Source organism: Halichoeres trimaculatus, unplaced genomic scaffold (assembly GCF_033239565.1).
Source record: "Halichoeres trimaculatus isolate MK-OKI-2021-1 unplaced genomic scaffold, fHalTri1.1 fHalTri1_scaffold_10, whole genome shotgun sequence".
Lineage (NCBI taxonomy): Eukaryota > Metazoa > Chordata > Actinopteri > Labriformes > Labridae > Halichoeres > Halichoeres trimaculatus.
The window spans coordinates 1029544-1048065 of record NW_027437187.1 but is presented as its reverse complement, the minus strand read 5'-3'; the positions used below and the strand labels follow the sequence as shown (position 1 = coordinate 1048065).

At 43.3% G+C, this 18522-nt stretch overlaps 1 protein-coding gene across 3 annotated transcripts; it reads left to right on the top strand.

The window, feature by feature from the left end:
* The first annotated feature begins 4184 nt into the window (after positions 1–4184).
* mlc1 (modulator of VRAC current 1) lies at positions 4185–17176 on the top strand. 3 transcript variants are annotated; one of them, XM_074677070.1, is made up of 13 exons: positions 4185–4372; positions 6815–7240; positions 7621–7877; positions 9211–9300; positions 10093–10146; positions 10243–10344; positions 10480–10581; positions 10690–10761; positions 10840–10956; positions 11041–11097; positions 12740–12862; positions 13097–13258; positions 13487–17176. In XM_074677070.1, exons 2-13 carry the CDS (start codon positions 7174–7176, stop codon positions 13565–13567), a joined length of 1284 nt encoding a protein of 427 aa, XP_074533171.1. In that variant the 5' UTR covers positions 4185–4372; positions 6815–7173; the 3' UTR covers positions 13568–17176. The 3 variants fall into 3 exon arrangements, with proteins under 3 accessions (XP_074533171.1, XP_074533174.1, XP_074533172.1); XM_074677071.1 differs by having other exon boundaries at positions 4187–4372; positions 13490–17175; XM_074677073.1 differs by lacking the exon at positions 6815–7240.
* Positions 17177–18522: the final 1346 nt, after the last annotated feature.

The window sequence follows — 18522 nt, the reverse complement described above, 5'->3', positions numbered from 1 at the left end:
GAAACTGATCAGAGACCTTAACAACTAAAGTCATTAAAACTTTAAAATGTAGAAATCCTAAAAATCAACACTACATGGGCTGATATTCACACCAATACATCCACTGGCTGGAGGACCAAAGGACTCTACTCGCTCCTGTTCCTGGTAATAATAATAATAATAATAATAATAATAATAATAATAATAATAATAATAATAATAATTTATTAATCAATTAATTAACTTGTTTATTTATTTATTTATTTATTTATTTATTTATTTATTCAGTAAGAGGACTGAGCTGAGATTGTAACCCCCTCAGTCAGAGAGTAAATATCCTCAAAGAAAAGTAAAAGATAATAAACTTGCATTTGATCTCCCCATGGCCTGCAGAAGACCTGAATGATGCTACTTCCTGTGGACCATGTGACTGGTGGAATATTCCAAATGTTTAAGAGGGGGTAATGTGTTGGGGGAACAAGACTGAGTCAAAACACAGGAATACCACTAGAGTAAAGTAAGTAAGTTAATGAAGTTAGAGTAGTTGGGATTGACTTGTAAACATGTCATGTTTCTGAAGGATTTAATTTTTTTATATTTCATGGTTAAGTCTTATTTCAGGAAGGAGGTACAGGCAAAAAAAAAAAAGCTTTTTCCCCAGAGTTCAGGGTAGTAAGATTAATCTTTGAAGGTATTTTTTTTTAAATATGAAATCAGAGAAAAATGTTGTTTAGTTCATTTGATGGCGTACTTGTATTACCAGGGGACGTAGATGGCACTGATTCAGTGGAATGGCCCTTATACAAACTCAGCCCAGAGATCTGCAGAGGTGTTTCTGAAGCTCAGGTTGCTTTGATATCGCCCTTCAGCTGGTCTCACTGTCTCCTCTTGATAAAAATCCCACAGATTCTGGATGAGGCTCAGGTCAGGCAAGTCAGTGAATAATTTGGTAGTTGTGGCGCTGTGGGCAGGTGCTGAGTCCTGCTGGAAAAAGAAAACCACAGCTTGTTGGCAGGAATGAAGAGCTTCAGTAGACATACACAGACATGAGGATTTTATGGTTTGCTTTTTAAGGCCTATGTTTGCTTGTTTTCATGAGCTGATGATGGATATTACTGTGCTTTAGTTTGTTTATCAAGAACTTTTTCAATGCCATCAGTTTTTAGGCTGTTCTCATGAAGTGAAATCTGTCGGTTCACCGCGTGGCGGGAATAACATGTTTCATATGTGATGTGGGCTGAAGCTCTTTGAACGTGAGCCTGAGAGTTCAATGACAGGAGTGTTCAGAGTGGAGAGACAGAAAAGCAGACCTGCAGACAGACAGGTGTGGCTTTGGAAAGTCAGGAGAAGGCTGACCAGATCAGCCCTGTGCTCATGTGTCTTTAAAACATTAAACACTTGAACACCTCTCTGTGATCTCTCTCTGCTCTGTGCTTCACAAAAGCCTTATGAGAACTTTTCTTCTCATCAGCAAGTTTTGTGTACAGACTGGAAACACCAGGAGCTTCCTGTGACGTCTGATTTCTGCAGTTTGAACAAGACAGGGAAGATTTTTGTACTCTGAGCTCACAGGCAGCCCAGCACAACTTGTGATCTCTCCTTCAGCCACTGCTCAGAAGTGCACACTATAGGAGGAAGTCTCACAGCAGATCATTAAAAACTGCTGCACCGCTCTGGGTTTGGTAGAGGTTTTGGACCACATCCTTTGTGGGGCAAACAGATAAATCTTAAAACGATCACAGATATATGAAATGAATTGAAAGGGGTTTCAGTCTGAAATGAAATCGATCTGTGATAGTTTAACTTCAGCCATGCAGCATTAAGCCTCAGCACATCATTTGTGTTTGGTGGATTATTTCTTTGCTGTAACAAAGCTTCATGTCAGAAACTCTTTAACTCTTATAAAGCCTGTTCATTTCTTTTGAAATGGAGCTGCATTTGTAGGTGGGATGAGCAGCAACGCTGGGTATGTGACTTGCACCCATCCAAATCCTGTTTCCTAGGACCCCAGATGTTTATGCAAAGACTCACTACTTTATTTTCAATCAGGGTTTCTCTGTTATACTCATAACAAGTGGACTGGCCCTTCCCCGCTTTCATACATACATACCATAGGGCTGCTTCCCCCCACCTTTCCTCTAATCCCTCACTCCCTATCAGCGTTTCACCTTTACATTCAGGGGCTGTTCCATAACGGCACCGAGTGTGTGAAAACAAGGTATTTCTCCATCTGAAACTGCCCTGAAGAGCTCATGTCAAGCCCACTAGGGGTGCTATTGAGCCATATACCATGTGATTATATAGATCTTGTTTTTTGTTTTTTGTTTTGTTGTTTTTTTCACCAGGACAAAAATTGTTGTTCTTGTGACATGACCACTACACACTTCTGTAAGGTCTCCTTCTGGTTCCACTAATGTTTTCTGCTTTTCACTGTAATTACAGTGACCACCTGAAGGAAGGATAGAGAGGAGACATCAGAAGAGATGAAGTGTGCGACCGATGTGTCTACATCTTGACCATGGACTGTATATAGAGTGGACAGTGTGGCTCTGCCTTTCACCATTGTACAGTTTTAAAGCCAAAATACCTCCATTACAAGTGCCGCCACTGTGCAGCCAAAGTCTGTGCAGGAGAGGCTATAAAGTCTAATCTCTTCTTGTCTCTCCTTCCTGACATATTTTTCGATCCCCAGCACACAACTACACAAGAATGTCAGCTGTCAATCATAGTTAAACGTAATGTAAAGCCTAAAAATGAGGAACCTAAGGCAGCCTAATATTTTTTTCAGTCATGCCATAACGGTAGCATTGTGGCTATATTCATCACAGCTGAAGTTCAAAGAGAAAAAAGTGTTCCTCACCTTTTCTGTGTCCATTGGGATAACTGACCTGTTAAATCCTGTTGTGTTGTAGCTTTTGCAAGTTGTCTGACACCTACCAGGAACCGTCCAGCTGGAAGGAGGTGCACGTCGGCTACATGTGCAGGCCTTTGAGTGGTTACTGGGGCTTTGTAGACCTGTGTTATGGGGTAAACCCCCGGGTAAAGGCTTTCTCTCCTTCTAGGAACTAAATATGGTCTTAGGTTATGACCATTTGAAGTTTTATTTTTTACTTTGGATTGAAAGCTTCATTTTTCTGCATGAGTCTCAAACAGCAGACAGTGTTAATTCAGCCCTCCTTTTGTTTGGTGAACAGAGTAACTGTAAACTCTCTGTTTCTCTCTGTTTCTCTCTCGTATTAATCAGAGTGAGAGACTATGGTCATGTGTTGAGGGGCTTTCTGTGATTCTGTCCACAGACTGGGGCATTAAACTGTGTCTCATGTAATCTGTTTCTGTTAGCAGTTTCAAAGTGCTCAGCAGTGTGTGTGTGTGTGTGTGTGTGTGTGTGTGTGTGTGTGTGTGTGTGTGTGTGTGTGTGTGTGTGTGTGTGTGTGTGTGTGTGTGTGTGTGTGTGTGTGTGTGTGGCACCGGCAGGGGACAGGGTGACAGCCGTTGTGAAGGAGTCTCTATGGTTACCGCCGCCCAGGAACAATGTTGAGCTAAGAATGCAGTGTTCAGAGGGCTGAAAGGATTCCTGAGGCGCACATACATGTTCACATTCACACACCAACAGAACGATACACACTCTGTGACAATGACATTATGCAGGTTTGGGTTAGTTAGGAGAGCTTCAATGTAAAATGGAGGGGTCATTAGGTGATCCGTGTCGGAGCAGGAGTGTGTGATTTAGCTGGACAAGTCTCTGTGCTGCTGCTCTGAAGCTCTGCAGGGCTTCTTAATTCACTGAGCTGAGAAGAGCAGGCAGGCCATCAGGAAGAGGAGCTCCACAGGGTTCACATTCAGCTGGAACAAACTCTCACTTTGTTCATCAACTTGTTTCTGTGAACTTCTCTTCACGTTTCTTCCCATGCACTGGAATTCCTGCACACGTAACTGTGTGTGTCTCTGCTCTCACACTGTCTTTTGTTCACCCTTCTGAGTGGGTTGTTGTGCATGTGTGTGCATGAGCGAATGGCAGCGTAGAAAGGGTGTTTGCCCCCAGCGCGAGCCCCTTCATTCTCCCCTTGTTGTCATGCACAGGCGCTCTCCCCTCCGGCACAAAGTGAACTGGCAGCACAAGAGCCATGTGTTTGAGCTCCACGCTTTGAAGAGCCCCAAAAAACTTTTCAGAGCACTTTCAGAGGAGGAGGGGGGGAGACAGAGAGACAGAAAGAGAGGCTGAAAAAAGAGGAGGAGAGCAGGGCTGACAGGGGGTGTGAGGAGAGGGCATGGGGAGCAGGAGGAGCTGCACACCCAAACAAACTGAACAACATGTGCTGATCTGATCCCAGCTGCCTGAGGACACTTTTCTGGGACCAAACTTTGGGAATATTTACAAGAGGCTCAGCAGCAGGTGAGTGAGGAAGTGAGGAGAAGAAACAGGAGGGGGAAGCAGAGAATACAGGAGGGTGGAGCAGGTGGAGGCCTTTAGGCGGAGGGGGACAGAGAGGAGGAGCTGGTCAGGGATTGTCTAGGACAGATTAATTACTGTAGCAGATCAGCTTCTCCTGGTTTCTGCTCATTCCTTTTCTGTTTGTGTGTGAAAAGTAGGAAAATCATCCACTACTTGTTCATTCTGTCATGGTGAAAAAACGTACCAAACTCATAGTGTAATGAAAAAAAAGAAAATGTGACAGTGACATTATCATTAATAAATCAAGCAAAGTGATGAACACAGGTGGACAGGAGGACAGGAACTGTGTGACTCCAGGATTTTATCCTCAGCTCCTCCGATAAAGGGACCAGTCCCGGGCGTGCAGGGCTATGTCAGCACTTTTTGGTTGGTGGTGGTTAAACTGGTCAGAGCTGAACCAGAGGATAATATCTTACCACCAAGAGATAAAACAAAAAGAGAAAAGTTACTTGTGTTTGGACATTGTTCTAGCTTTAAGCAAATTCTCAAGCCAATTTTTTCTTGTTCCATGGCAGATTTTTTTTACTCATTACAAGCAATTCAAACCTCATTTTTATCTTTGAATAACTTAAAACAAGACATTTTTTCTGGACTGACTAGTTGAATGTGGCTAATTTCAAGTACAACAAGACAATTTTTACTTGAAGTAAGACAAAAACACTTGATAAGATTTCAGTTTTTTTTTTTTTTTTGCAGTGTATCACCTTTGTCAGTCCCAGACCAGTTCTGGATGTCTACATGACGTTCAAGTTAGCTCCACTATATGGACGTCTAACCATGACCCCACTTGAACATTAATATGCAGTTCATCATTTGAACTTTGGCTTTTTAGTCGTCAAGTGGATGTCTAAAGGCCCATTTATGCTCAACACTACATACAGATCCAGATACTTCTGTGGGTGTTACTACCTGATACGTAGCTTTAGTGAAACAAGAAGAAGAAATAACAATGGCGGACTTTGGCGATGCATTTAACAGATTCACCAACCACCACCTCATGCAACACTACCTCCGTTTTTGTCTATAATGCTTTAATGGTAGAGGTACATTAGCAGCACCTGTTCTCATAAACTTTGACTCTGGGCTGCAAGGGTGTCCTTTCAACCTCATCTTTGGACGTCTATCTTTGGTCTCCTGAAGGTGCAGACTGTTCCTCCTGACTGTCCTTTTCTGATGTCTACAGAACGCCCATTTATAACGTCCACAGCACCTCGGTATAATGTCACGGACACACCGGACGCAAATTTGTGAATTTTAATACGCATCACGCCTGTAACGCGCTGCATGAATGTGCAAGTCTGGACGTTGGACTATTTTGACAAGCTGAGGGGCTGAAGCACGTCACTGTGCATGCAGAGTAGAGAGCCCGCTCACTTAAAGACGGAAAGCCCAAAAGAGCATCTGAAAAACAATGAGCTGTGGTTTCCAAAGCATGACAGGAGAGTGTGTGAAAGCTTTGGAGATCACAATCAAGACCTGCTGCCTCTCCCTGGTAATCCACCCCCACTGGCCCTGCCTGGCTGTTCCCTGCAATCTCATCCTCGACCCCCCGACCCATGTTCCCGGAGGTCTCGCTGGGGATAATGAAGGGGTCGAGTAAAGAGAGGACCTCAGAGAACTTCCATCTTTTCCCTGGCTCTGCCCCTGCCCCGCTCCTTCCTCCTCTCTATGAGGTGGGTGTCCCTTAGGCTCTTCCATCTTTTACGACTAAACTCCACTGTGGAAAACATAGTTGGACTCAGTGATGACCCGTGCAGGCAAATCCAGCTGGAACAGATATTTACAGAACTTACCTTCAAAACCTGTCTCCTCAGAGACTTTCACCCAAGCCTGCTCCTTTTTTTACAGTTTCTGTAGAGAACACACTTGGTATCATATAACTCTGGATAATGACACACCGCACAGATTGTTTACTCCTCCATCTTCCAGCAGGGTTGGAGTTGGAGCAGGTGGCGGTTTCACTCAATGACGTCATGGGGGAATGTCATTGCTGATTGGCTGCCGTGGCACAGCCTCAAGCGGATTCACGTTGAAAGTTCAATATTTTTGACTGGAGTGTAGACGCGTCTGACGCACCAAACGCACCGGGGCAAATCGGCGTCTAAACGCGTCTTTGCATTGACTTTGTATGTAATCTCGACACACGCGCTTCAGGTGTGGCCGTACCATAAGAGCTACCCACTGTGCAACATTCAAAAGACGTCCTTTCAAAGTAATTTCAAACATTAGTTATGAATCAAAGTAATATTCTGTTTGTTTGTTTGTTTGTTTGTTTGTTTGTTTCCATTTCCTGTTTTCCATTCTATAATGGTGATGTGTTTTCATTTGGCTCAGCAGCAGCTTTGAAGGAGAAATGTAAAATGCCTTTGTCTGTATTTACAGTTACCACCTGCTGCTGAGAAAATCAAATAAAGGGACAGGAAAATGAACAGGAACAGTTTTCCACCTTCAGGAAATGGACAACGGTTAGACACAGGAACTAGAAGGAGAGTAACACAAGAAGGAGGACTAAGGAGGCCTGGCAAAGACCAAGACTTTTCAGGGGTGGGCAGTTCTGATACAAAGGTACCGTGGACGTCATAAATGGACCTTTAGAAAAAGTCATCGAGGAACAGTCTGCATCTTCAGGAGATCAAAGTTAGATGTCCAGAGCTGACGGTGAAAGGCCGTACCTTGAACGTCTCCCTGCTCAGTAGGAACATTTGCTGACTTTCATTGAAAATATGAGCAGCTGAAGCAACATGCTCCCCCTACAGGCTGAAACAAGAAATGTAAAAACAAAGAAAGAAACCTGGATAAAACCAATGTGTATGAACCTCACATTTTAACATTAAAGACATTTAATAGAACTCTACAGCATCTGTCAAAGATCCATCTTATTAATGTTTATCTTTAACTTGTGTTATCTTTAACTGGAGACCTTTAACACTGTCTCTGCTCAGTGATCTGTGGTGAGTGGGTTTTCTTGACAGTCCTCTCTGGGCTTATGTCATCCCTGTTTCTTCAACCCTCACGTTTTTCCTCCACTCCTCTTTCTTGTGGTCTGTTTGGATCCAGCACTCTGAGAACAGTTTCCTTAGCAGTTACCCTTAGGGTCTTACCCTCCTTGTGTGGGGTGTTGATGATCTCTCTTAGTGTTGTGAAATGTGTCATTTAAGTCCATCCCTCCGTGTCTCTCGTCCCTCCAGCTGTCTCCACGATGCAGTGTGACGAGCTCTCGGCCAGAGAGGAGTTCACCTACAGCCACATGCCCACGCTGGAGAGGAGCAACGGGTCTCTGGGGCGAAGGGGGGACAGGCGGACGGAGAGGGGGGAGCGGTACAGGTTGGAGAGAGACAGCTACACGGTGGATGTCAGAGCCAGTGACCTGCAGCTGGCCCAGCCGGAGCCTCTGAAACACCCCTGCTTCAGCTGCAGGGCCTGGCTCTACAGTGTCCTCATAGGGGTGATATGACATTTGAATATTTGAAGTTATATTTTTGTTTAAAAAATAATAATAATTTGGGTGAGCTGGAAGTACCGTACGTCTTCTACACCTCCACTGTGGTAGATGGTACTGAAGAGCTAAGCTGCTGGATGTTGCTCATGAACTGTATAATTAATATAATCTCAAACAAAAATATTCAAAAAATATTCAAAATATTTTATTCTTAAACTTGATGATGTGGGTTTTGATGCCGTAAACATCAAAGTTTTCTCTTTATTCTTCGGTTAGTTAATTTAAAATAAATTGAAGTTCAACTTTTACTGTGTAGGAAACTGATAAAAATGATAACCATAGTCATGCTTTGCGCAACATTAGATTTTTCTGAGTAACATTGGTTACATAATGCTACGGTTTGAAACATAACATCGAGCAAGCGTAGTAGCCTGCTAAATGTAGTGCTATCGGCAACCCAGTGCTTCGACGTATCTGTAGGCTAATGTGACAACAAGTTAATGCTGTCAGGTTGATTGTAGATTAGTAGCTGTCTATGTTTAGCACAGCTGGTAGTCTGGTGCTCTGAGACGTGTCTGTAATGTGTAACGTCAGTGAATCCTGGTCATATCCTGCCAGTCATCTACCAATCAGAGCTAAAGTAACCTCACTCTTCATTTTATTGATAGACTCTTAAGTTTGAACAGACCACTGCAGAATAACTACTGACTGTGGGTTGGAATCAACATTAGCACAAACAGCTTAGCTCTGTGTTATAGAGTGATACAGCCCAACCTTTAGCTCGTGCTCTATCTCTCTCCTGTTTATCTTTCTTCTGCTCTTCTGTCCTTTTTCTGTCTGACAGTTAGGCTCCAGTATCCACCATCACTACAAAATTAATCACAGAAATCGTTTTCAGCAGAGAAAAACACAGATCTCTCTTCTCACTGCGAAACTTCGTCAGCTGGCATGGTGTTGTCAATGTGACCTAGACGTGCCGTTAATCAATCCAGTCCTGGTCGACCCAATTAGAAAGCTAAAGAGTAGCAATTTAAAAAAAACTGTAGCCTGTAATATTGGTGCTGATAATCTCATTTTAAAGTGTGGATTAGGATCAGGTATATAAATCTAGAAGGGAGACTTTTTCAAGATCATATTCAAACTCCTCACAGTGACTTTAAGAGACAAACTTGATGCACTTTGTGTTTTCAAGTTAAGTGTATAAACACTGCATCTGACTTTCTTTATTCCACAATAAAATAGAATCGTTTTCAAGTTATGTATTTATAGAAAACTGTGTGTGTGTGTGTGTGTGTGTGTGTGTGTGTGTGTGTGTGTGTGTGTGTGTGTGTGTCCACAGGGCAGTCTGCTTATCACCTCTGGCTTCTCTCTGTACCTGGGGAATGTGTTTCCTGTTGCCATGGATTATCTGCGCTGTGCTGCAGGCTCAGTGAGTCATTCACACACAAACTATTAAACTGGTTAAAGGAACAGACAAAGCTCTGTTACTGTTTATGTTTTATTAAAGTTACACAAGACACACAAACAGCTGTTAGAGCTGACTGACAGATGATCCAGAGGTGATCAGCTGATGCCGTCATCACTGAAACACGTTGCTTTATGTGTCGCTCCAAAGGAGAGGATGTCCCATTGCTCTAAAAATGAATCTCCTCCATCCTCTCTCCTCTCTTCATTTCCTCGCGTCTCTCCCATGCATCTCTTGTGGGAGGGACTAAGACGCAAGTGAACGACACAAGTGGAGGAAGGAAGGATGGAACTTTGTTGCTTTGGGACACACCCTTGGTCCCCCTTTAGGACCTCCTCTGGTAGGTGCTGCCCCCTGTAGGCCAGGAACACCCCACGAGAGCTGTGGTGTATGAGATACTGTGACCCAGACGTCTGACCATCAGTCTGGCTCTTTTTGGAGTCGCTTACATCCTCACACTCACATTTTTCTGCTTCAGCACATCAACATATAGCTGTTTACATGCTGCCTGATCGGTCTCACCCCCTGAGCTGTCTCACCCTCTGACATGTGACTCTGTAAAGAGGTGATCACATGATCCCTCCTGCTGTCAGGGTTTGTAACATGATGGCTAATTAGTGTACATGTCTGTCTGAACCGCTTTGATTTAAGCTGTCATTTCAGTGAAGATGTTGTTATTGTTTTTGATCATGATGATGATGATGATGATGATGATAATGATGATGATGATGATGTGGCTGCTGTTGTTGTTCTCAGGGCCTTCCTGCTGCGTTGGCCAGCTTTGCCATTGCCAAGAACAGACATGTGGCGGTGAGTAAGGGGCAATGATCCTGTTATGATGCTTGTTAATGAGGTTTCCTCAGGGGACACTAATCACCTCTGATGATCACTTCTATTTTCTCCCAGGTGTCAGATTTCCAGGTGCTCTATGTGTCCACGTTTGCAGTGACCACCACCTGCCTGGTCTGGTTTGGGTGTAAACTGGTCCTGAACCCGTCTGCTGTCAATGTAAATCCATCAGACTGAGCCGTCTGTCCTCTGGTTTGACTTTAGCAGATCAGGTTTTTATACTTAAAGCTCCTCTTCCCCCTCTCTTCCTGGATGTCCCTCCCTCTCTCTCTCTCTCTCCATTCGTCTGCTCAGATCAACTTTAACCTTATCCTGATGATTCTGCTGGAGGTGTTGATGGCGAGCACTGTCATCCTGTCAGCCCGCTCTGCAGAGGACTGCTGCTGCCACAGGAAGGTGTGTGGGTGGTTGTGTGTGTTGATGTGTGTGAGTGGGGTATGATTGATTCTTTACACACCCGTAATTGATGTCCCTCCCCTCTCCCTCTCTGCGTCCACCTCGCAGCCGGCGACATATGACAGACCTGTGGTGATATCACCTGCAGTGTTCCCCACTCGGCTCCTCAAAGCCTACTCTGTGGGTAATCCTCCGTCTTTGCATTGAACGCTGCAGTCTGTGAATCACTGGTCAGTTACTGAAGAGCGTCTCTAACAGGTGATCGAGGTCATCGTTGGAATATCTGCCGTGTTTGGAGGAATCATTGCACTCAACATGGACGCTCTGCTGCCCGGCCCCTACCTGTCTGTCACCTTTTTCTGGATTCTTGTGGCTGTGAGTGTCTCTACAGCTCAGACTGATGCAACGCTGTTCAGAACTGGCTTTGTCTCACCCTGTCTGACCTTTCACTCTTTGCAGTGCTTCCCCAGCGCTATCGCCAGCCACGTTGTATCAGAATATCCCAACAAGTGTCTGGTGAGTGCGAGGAAGCTCCCTGGTCTCTGTTATTTAGTCTTCTAAATGTGAGGCAGCTGAGTGAGCTCTTCTTTAGATTTTCTCTCATTAGAAGGAGGACCAGTCTTTGTTCAACTGTCTCATGATACCAGATAATAGGGTAGTCACCTGCTCTCCATTATGGGGGGATATGGGGAAACATGTCAGAATGTTTTTATGGCAGGGCCAGGATCTGGATTCGATCAGGATTGTTTTTTTATATATATTAAGACTATTTTGACCTGATAACATTTTTAGAACAAAATATTTCTGATCCTACATTCTGAACAGTTTTTCTGCTCCATTTCTTAACTTTAATCCAGTTCTGTGTCCTCTAATGTGGTTTCTCAACTCCCACATTCTCACATCATGATGAATCCATTCAATTAAAGGGTCTACAAGAGTTTTTATTACTTGTTAAACACAAGCTTTCAAACTGGGCTGCTCCTCCTTGGCTCAGTGCCAGCAGCAGCACACACCCACAGCCTCCGACCGTGACTACATGAAGACACTCACTAGCCCAGCAAACACCTGTAGCATCATGTTTCTATGTGGGAGAGACTGCACAGGCGTGCATCTGACTTGGCATGTTAGCACAAGCTAATCACAGGTGTTTGACACATACCTGGTAAGCAGAAAGCTAACCCCGCCACTCTTCGTCCTATGCTGCTCTCCAAGTTCCTGACAGCAAGTGAAAGTCGAGCCAAGCTTCACTTTTGTTTGGGAAAAAGCTTAATCTGTTTGGGGTTCATTTCACTTTGGTTGTGTTTATCTTTTTCCGTGCTACGTCCACTATCGTAGCCACTCAGGATAGCTTCTTCCACTTGCTAACATCAACATGTAAAGGCACTTGCGCACTGGGCACGCTGATTGGCTGATGTAACCACACTTATACACTGCCCAGAAATGTCCAGATACAACCAAAACATCAACATCTAGGCAGAGGAGGGTGTTGAGACAGACACAGACACTGACACTGACACATCTGTAGAGGCCCATAGGAGACGATGGAGCAGGATGATACCTGTAAAAGTTGATGTTCTATTTTAGGAAAATCCTTCAGACCTTACCTTTAAGGATGTAGAACGGTTAGCTCTCAGCTCTCAGCTGCTGAGTTTCTGCAGAATGTAGAGAGCTTCATCTTTATACTAAAAGCCAATGCACAGTCACGATGGGACCCAGATGTAGTTCCCTACTGTGTAGACTTTGTTTTGGTTTGTGTCCATGGCAGAAAATGTAAACGTGCACATCATTTAGACTATGATTTATTTCAGTGACAGCAGCAACATGAAGGGATCTTTATAATCTGAGCTTTCAGATATCAATGCCTAAACCAAGTGAGTCCATAACCCCCCAGCGTAGGGTGTGAACATTTTATCAAACACCTTGAGATCCACCTTTTTTAACCTGCCTGTATAACAATTTTTACTGCAGCGTCTCTAAGATTCACTGCTGACAGGTTATTCTCCTAGAGCTGCTTTTGATAGAGTCACAGGTTATGTAATGGACATAATAAGGCAGTTTGCCTGATGGGGAAGGATAATCATGACTTCATATCAAAGTTACAGAAATCTTTCTCTCATGACGTCAGGTCTCAAACCTCTGTCCCTCTGTCCTCTCTCAGGTGGAGGTACTCATTGCCATCAGCAGCGTGACGTCTCCACTGCTCTTTTCAGCCTCGGGCTTCCTCTCTTGCAGTGTGCTTAGCTTTATTGAAATTTTCCTGCATGAAGTGCCAACGGCCAAGGTGAGATGAAGCAGAGATTGTTCAGCAGCACTCAGTGAGCAAGTTTCTCTGAGTGTTGCTTCTGTCACCCTGGAACAGACTTTACAGGCAGTGTGAAACTGACTCATTCAGAAAGCCCTCATGAGCATGTCATCGTGTGTGTGTGTGTGTGTGTGTGTGTGTGTGTGTGTGTGTGTGTGTGTGTGTGTGTGTGTGTGTGTGTGTGTGTGTGTGTGTGTGTGTGTGTTTTAACAGCAATCCTACGACATCCTGCTGCTGATTCTGATGGTGCTGCTGCTGGTGCAGGCAGTTCTGACCTCAGCCACCGTGGTGCACTGTGCCTCCTACAAGAGCCGGCTCCGCATGGGGGCTCCAGAGAGCGAGGACTGTGCTCACGCCCAGACACTCTATTGTGAGGTGCGACAGGCAGAGAGCAGGAGACAGGTCATACTGTCTTTCTGCTTCCAGCATTAACGTGAAACACATGCAGAATTCAAACTCTGCTTGGAGCGATAAACTCATGGGTGCAGATTACTGAAACAGTGTTTAAATTTGCTGACATGCATGTCACTTCTCCCTTTGCATGACTTTTCACTCCCCACTGTCTCTCTTTTTCTCCTTCCTCCCTCTGTTTTGCTCCCTCAGCAGCAGGCAGCCACTGGAGCGCTGCAGGACTTTGACAAAGACAGAGCCTGGAAGGCAGTTGTGGTCCAAATGGCCCAGTGAACACTCTCACTGTGCAGAGATAAGTTTGATGAGAGGAGGAAGACGAAAGGTTGTCCAAAACTGCATCAAGAAAACAAGAAAATCGGAAATCAGAACAAGAGAAAATCACATTTATTTTTAATCTACGCCAGCCCTGGGTGGATACATTGTACATTCTGTTTCCCATCATACTGAGGTCGCATCCGTTTTTACTTCCTAACAGCTAGGCTCCACAGAGTTTTAAAGCACAAAATAACAACAGCCGTCTTTCTGCTCCTCTAAAGGAAAGGAAAGGAAAGAGCATCCTGTCACGCTGTGATTAAATCATAAACAGCTCAGTCATCTTCAGATGATGAAGTATGAGTTCAGATCCAGCTGCCTTCTGTTGTTGTCCCTGAATTCACTATAAATCAATTAGAGAAATATTGTAAATGACCTATTATCATTGATGCAGGGAAAATTGAATACATTGATGCATGTCTTTTTTGTATGGTGGGGTATTAGATTCACTTGAAAATAAAAAATCTCCTGTTTTTACAGCATAACTGTCCCATAAAAACAGGATTTTTTTTGTTATTTTTTAAAATTCTCTGAATTTTCAGTTTTTACAAAAAACGATCTCATAAAAACAGGATTCATAATCTATGTCACCATAAAGATGTAGGGCTGTCACTTACCGTGTTAATTAGATTAACTAATTACACCGCAAATTGATGCGTTAAAAAAAGTAATTTTCAGAGCATCTTGGATGATCTTTTAAAACCCAAATAATATTGTTTTCTCTGACTATGTAAACACCAAAACCACCTAAGAAGAAAGGGCTCTCTTCTTTCATGCCTCTTCCTGTTTTTGGCGCTCCATCCCTCGATCCTCTCCATGATTTCTATCATTTTTTTCTCACGATGGCACTGCTCTTTCTCTCTGAACGACCACGACACATCCTCAGTTGGAGCGTGAGCTGCCTGAACTTTTCTGATTTGCAGTGTCTCTCTATGCCTCTGTCATCTCACATCTTCTCCTCATATCCATGCTGAGCACTCGTCCAAAGAGCGCACCGCTCTCACCCACAGTAGCTTATCAGCATGATTTTGATTGACAGGCTCCACCAAACCCTGCTGAAAAACATAATTCACTTCTTTAGATGCAGTAAACGGCAGCGAACATACATTTTAATATTGGCCAGTTAAAAAAAAAAAAAAGTGAATTTACAAATCCTCTCCTCTTTGTGTATTCATTTTATTATTCATGCACTACAATTTTTTAATGTCCTAGAATTCAAACTCTTTATTTGGGGACTTAAGCAGATATGAGATTGAAATTTGAATAATTAGATAAATCAATTACAAATCCTGTAAATAAATCAGATTAAATTTTGAGTTACCTGACAGCACTATAAAGATGCATTTGGGCAACAGAGGCAGCATTTAGCTCCATTCATTAAGATGAATTATCATTTTTTAACACTAAATTAAAGCTGTAAGAAGCATTAAAAAAAAAACAGATTGACTATGCTAACTGGTGACTCTTAGCTGAACATGTCAGTGATTGTCGGCTGAGAGTCACCAGCTAACAGGGTCACACTTCACACTGAAACACCTGTGGCATCTGCAGTTGTGTAATTGCATGTGTCTTCTTTGTCTAACCTCGGCTAACCAGGTTTGACTATCAACAAATAATATTAACTGCAGAAATCTTGAATCCAGTTTTTCCTTTGTGTATTCAATGAAAAGGGTTTTATGGGGCTGAGGTTTTGGAAGTTGCTTACGGTCCATCAAATTGTTGTCATTTAGGTAAAAAGTGCATTTTGGGTTTTTAACACCCTCAAATCACTTGACCAACCATTAAAACTTTTCAGACATTTCTTGACTTTTTAAATTCCTGTAGTTATGTTGTAAAAACAAGAGGATTTTATTGAATACATTTTCAGTTTAATGCAATACTCCACCATAGCTTTGGGCTTTGGTAGTATTCCGTAGTATTAAGGATGAGAATTAAAGTAATGGCAGTGAATAAAATGAGTCAATCTGAATAAAAAGGAACATTTGAGTCATTGATGAAGATGTTTTCTTAAAAAATGCTTCAAGCACTTTGCTCTAAAATCTGCTGTCTTTGTTTTTGTTTGTTATTTTTTAATTGTTGTCTGTTTTCTGTAGTATGATGCTGAATCGTCATGGTTGGAGCATCTTAAACCATATCACAGATATCTTTCCTTTGCTCTTCATGGATTATGCACAGACCTGAGTTCTTCCTGCTCTTTTGATGGACATTGCTCAACCTTCCACCTGCAATGTTAAGAGTGTGCTGCTCCATGAAATGAAGCTGCAAAGAAACATCCACAAGATTTACCTTGATGAATTTTTCAAACGTTGTTTCCCTTCGTAGAATTTTTTTTTTTAAAGAAGAAGAAGAAGAAGAAGAAGAAGAAGAAGAAGAAGAAGAAGAAGAAGAAGAAGAAGAAGAAGAAGAAGGAGGAGGAGGAGGAGGAGGAGGAGAACAGGGCACAAATGTGTGAGACAACAGTGACTCATGTTTGGATAAATGTTTAACAGTGGCTTCCTCTAACACTCTCGTGCCTTAGAGCGTGCTCAGTAGTGGGACTCTGTGGACATTAATGCAGTGATTACAGTAGGACTGATCCTCCTTTGTAGACACACTTTAAAGAGTTTTTATATTTGTTATCTGCTCTGAATAAAGATGCATGTATTATTTTTGATTCTCCTTTTTTAGCTATACATTGCAGAGGTATTAATCTGCAAAGGCAGGTGGTATACCTGCAGCATGAAGCTACAGTTTAATGAATACCAGGTTGTTTTTTATGATGTCAGGCTGTGAAGTCACACCTGGATCATTTAGAGGAGTTGTTCTGAAACAGGAGCTGTTTCCCTCCCTCAAGTCACATGTGAACACAGCCATTTCACTCGTGAAGAAACAAGCTGAGCTGAGCTGATCCCCAGGTTCTTGATCCAAGCTGTTCTCCCTGTGCATCCTGCTCTCAGTCTTTTATCCTCAGCGTGATTCTGCCCTGCAGGGCACCGAGAGCTCCCGTATGTGTGTGAGAGTTTGTGTAGACCAACATTTGATAAAAACACTCACTGTCCAAATGTCACTGAGACATCAGCCTCACATTCTGTTGGAATGGTCACTGACAAACACTTTGGAGCTGGCTTCCCACAATGCAAAGTGGGACCAGTACTGATAGTTTACATGTGCAATGCATCACCTGAACTCAGACGTGTCATGTGGTTCAAGGTTATCAGGTGTTAGCCAGGAATGAACAACATGAAAGCTAAGAGCAAAACAACTTTCTAAGTTGCTGCTGTAACTTGTATTTGACATCATTTCCTGCTCAGACATGTAACTCCTGGTTCATCAGAGGGAGACGAGATGATGCAAGGACAACAACAGGCAACAGATGATTTCATCATCTGAGCTAAGCTAGCAGGTTACAGGTGTGCCAGCACACTGAGGCTGACATGAAGAGACGTTCACTGGAAAACCCAAACAGCTCTGCTCTCTAGAAATAATTTTCATGACTAGTGTTCTCTAATTTATCACCAACTTTATCAACTGCCTCTTTTTGTTCGTTAACGGCCTTTCCTTGGCTTCACTCGCCACATGGCGGTGTACAATAAACATGAGTTTTTGAAGAGTCATTTCCCTTCCTTTGATTTCAGAGAGATTTCAGAAGATTTCAGCTCACAGAGCCTCAACAACAATCCTTCATGTCAGTTTGGAGACAAAGCTCCTCATAGCACTGAGAGACAATAAGAGATTTACACTCTTCATGTGTAGATGACCCACGTAGAGACAGATATAAATACACATATAAATACACATTTATACTAATACAAACATAAAACTATAAATTAAAATATAAACATAAATGCCAATATGAATACATATATAAATATAAAACTAAATATAAATTTAAATTCAAATATTAATACAGATACTGATATTTCATATTGCTTTTTGGCTTTATTAGCAGGCATTTTTTATTCTGAATCTGTGCATGAGGGCAAATAAGGACAGAAGCAGCAATAACAGAAAGTACAGAGTGCACCTTTAACTATGACCCTATTAATAACAGCATGGATATGTATGACTTTAACAGCAGTGAGACACAGGTACACAGGTCCAACATGACACACTTATTAATGTGAAAACACATCAAAGGTCAGTGCTTTATCCATAACACAGGGGCTGCTGCTTCCTCCTGCAGGCACAGGAAGCTGCATCACATCTAGTCATGATCAGAGAGAGGGAGAGACCATATTTGGAGGCAGGCAGGCTGAGCAGAGTGAAGTGCGGCTCTCCTAACCGGTGGGAACCGGCTTGAGGAGAACTGGCTTGTGGCTCGCGCCTCCTTCGCGCGCTTTCACGTCGCCTTGTGGTCACAAAAATCCCAACAGAGGACCAAAGACCTGTGGAGGCTACAAACCAGCCCACAGACTGCAGTGAAGCAGTGCCAGCAGGGACGGGGTGAGGAGTTTAGGAGGGTTCTGAGGTCAGCTGAGCCTCCTCTTCACACAGAGGGGGGGACATCACCTCACACAGGCCTGTGTTAAAACTGCAAGAAGCCCGAGGGATCTCACTACCACCTGCAGCCAGGGACTGTGTCTCACTTCAGTTTAGGGTCTACCTCTGACTGTTGGTTCCCCTCAGCCCTAACAGTGTGCAGGCCACACCCAGCGGGTCTGAATGACAGACATGTGTTCCAGTCGTTTTCGCACGTGTCCACAGCTGATCCGGCTCCAGCAGATGATGGGCAGGCTGGATGAACCTATCAGTGACAGTCTGAGAGCGCAGTGCTAGTGGGTTGTAAACTGAACCAACAGATGGATTAGAGTTATCAGGACTGTGCTCCCAACTATTTGGGGGCTCTTTGCCCTGAGAGTATTCCTCTTCAGGTCCCGAGGATGTGGCTTTAACCCTAACAGCCCGCACTCCCTGCATGTTTAAACTGCCCTACCCCT

Bases quoted from the DNA above. Each gene is read 5' to 3' on its own strand.
- mlc1 (XM_074677070.1), top strand. From the start codon at position 7,174: ATGCTCCCCCTACAGGCTGAAACAAGAAATGTAAAAACAAAGAAAGAA. The intron at 7,241-7,620 runs GTATGAACCTCA...TCGTCCCTCCAG, and splicing joins AACCTGGATAAAACCAATGT to CTGTCTCCACGATGCAGTGT. The intron at 10,957-11,040 runs GTGAGTGTCTCT...CACTCTTTGCAG, and splicing joins TTTTCTGGATTCTTGTGGCT to TGCTTCCCCAGCGCTATCGC.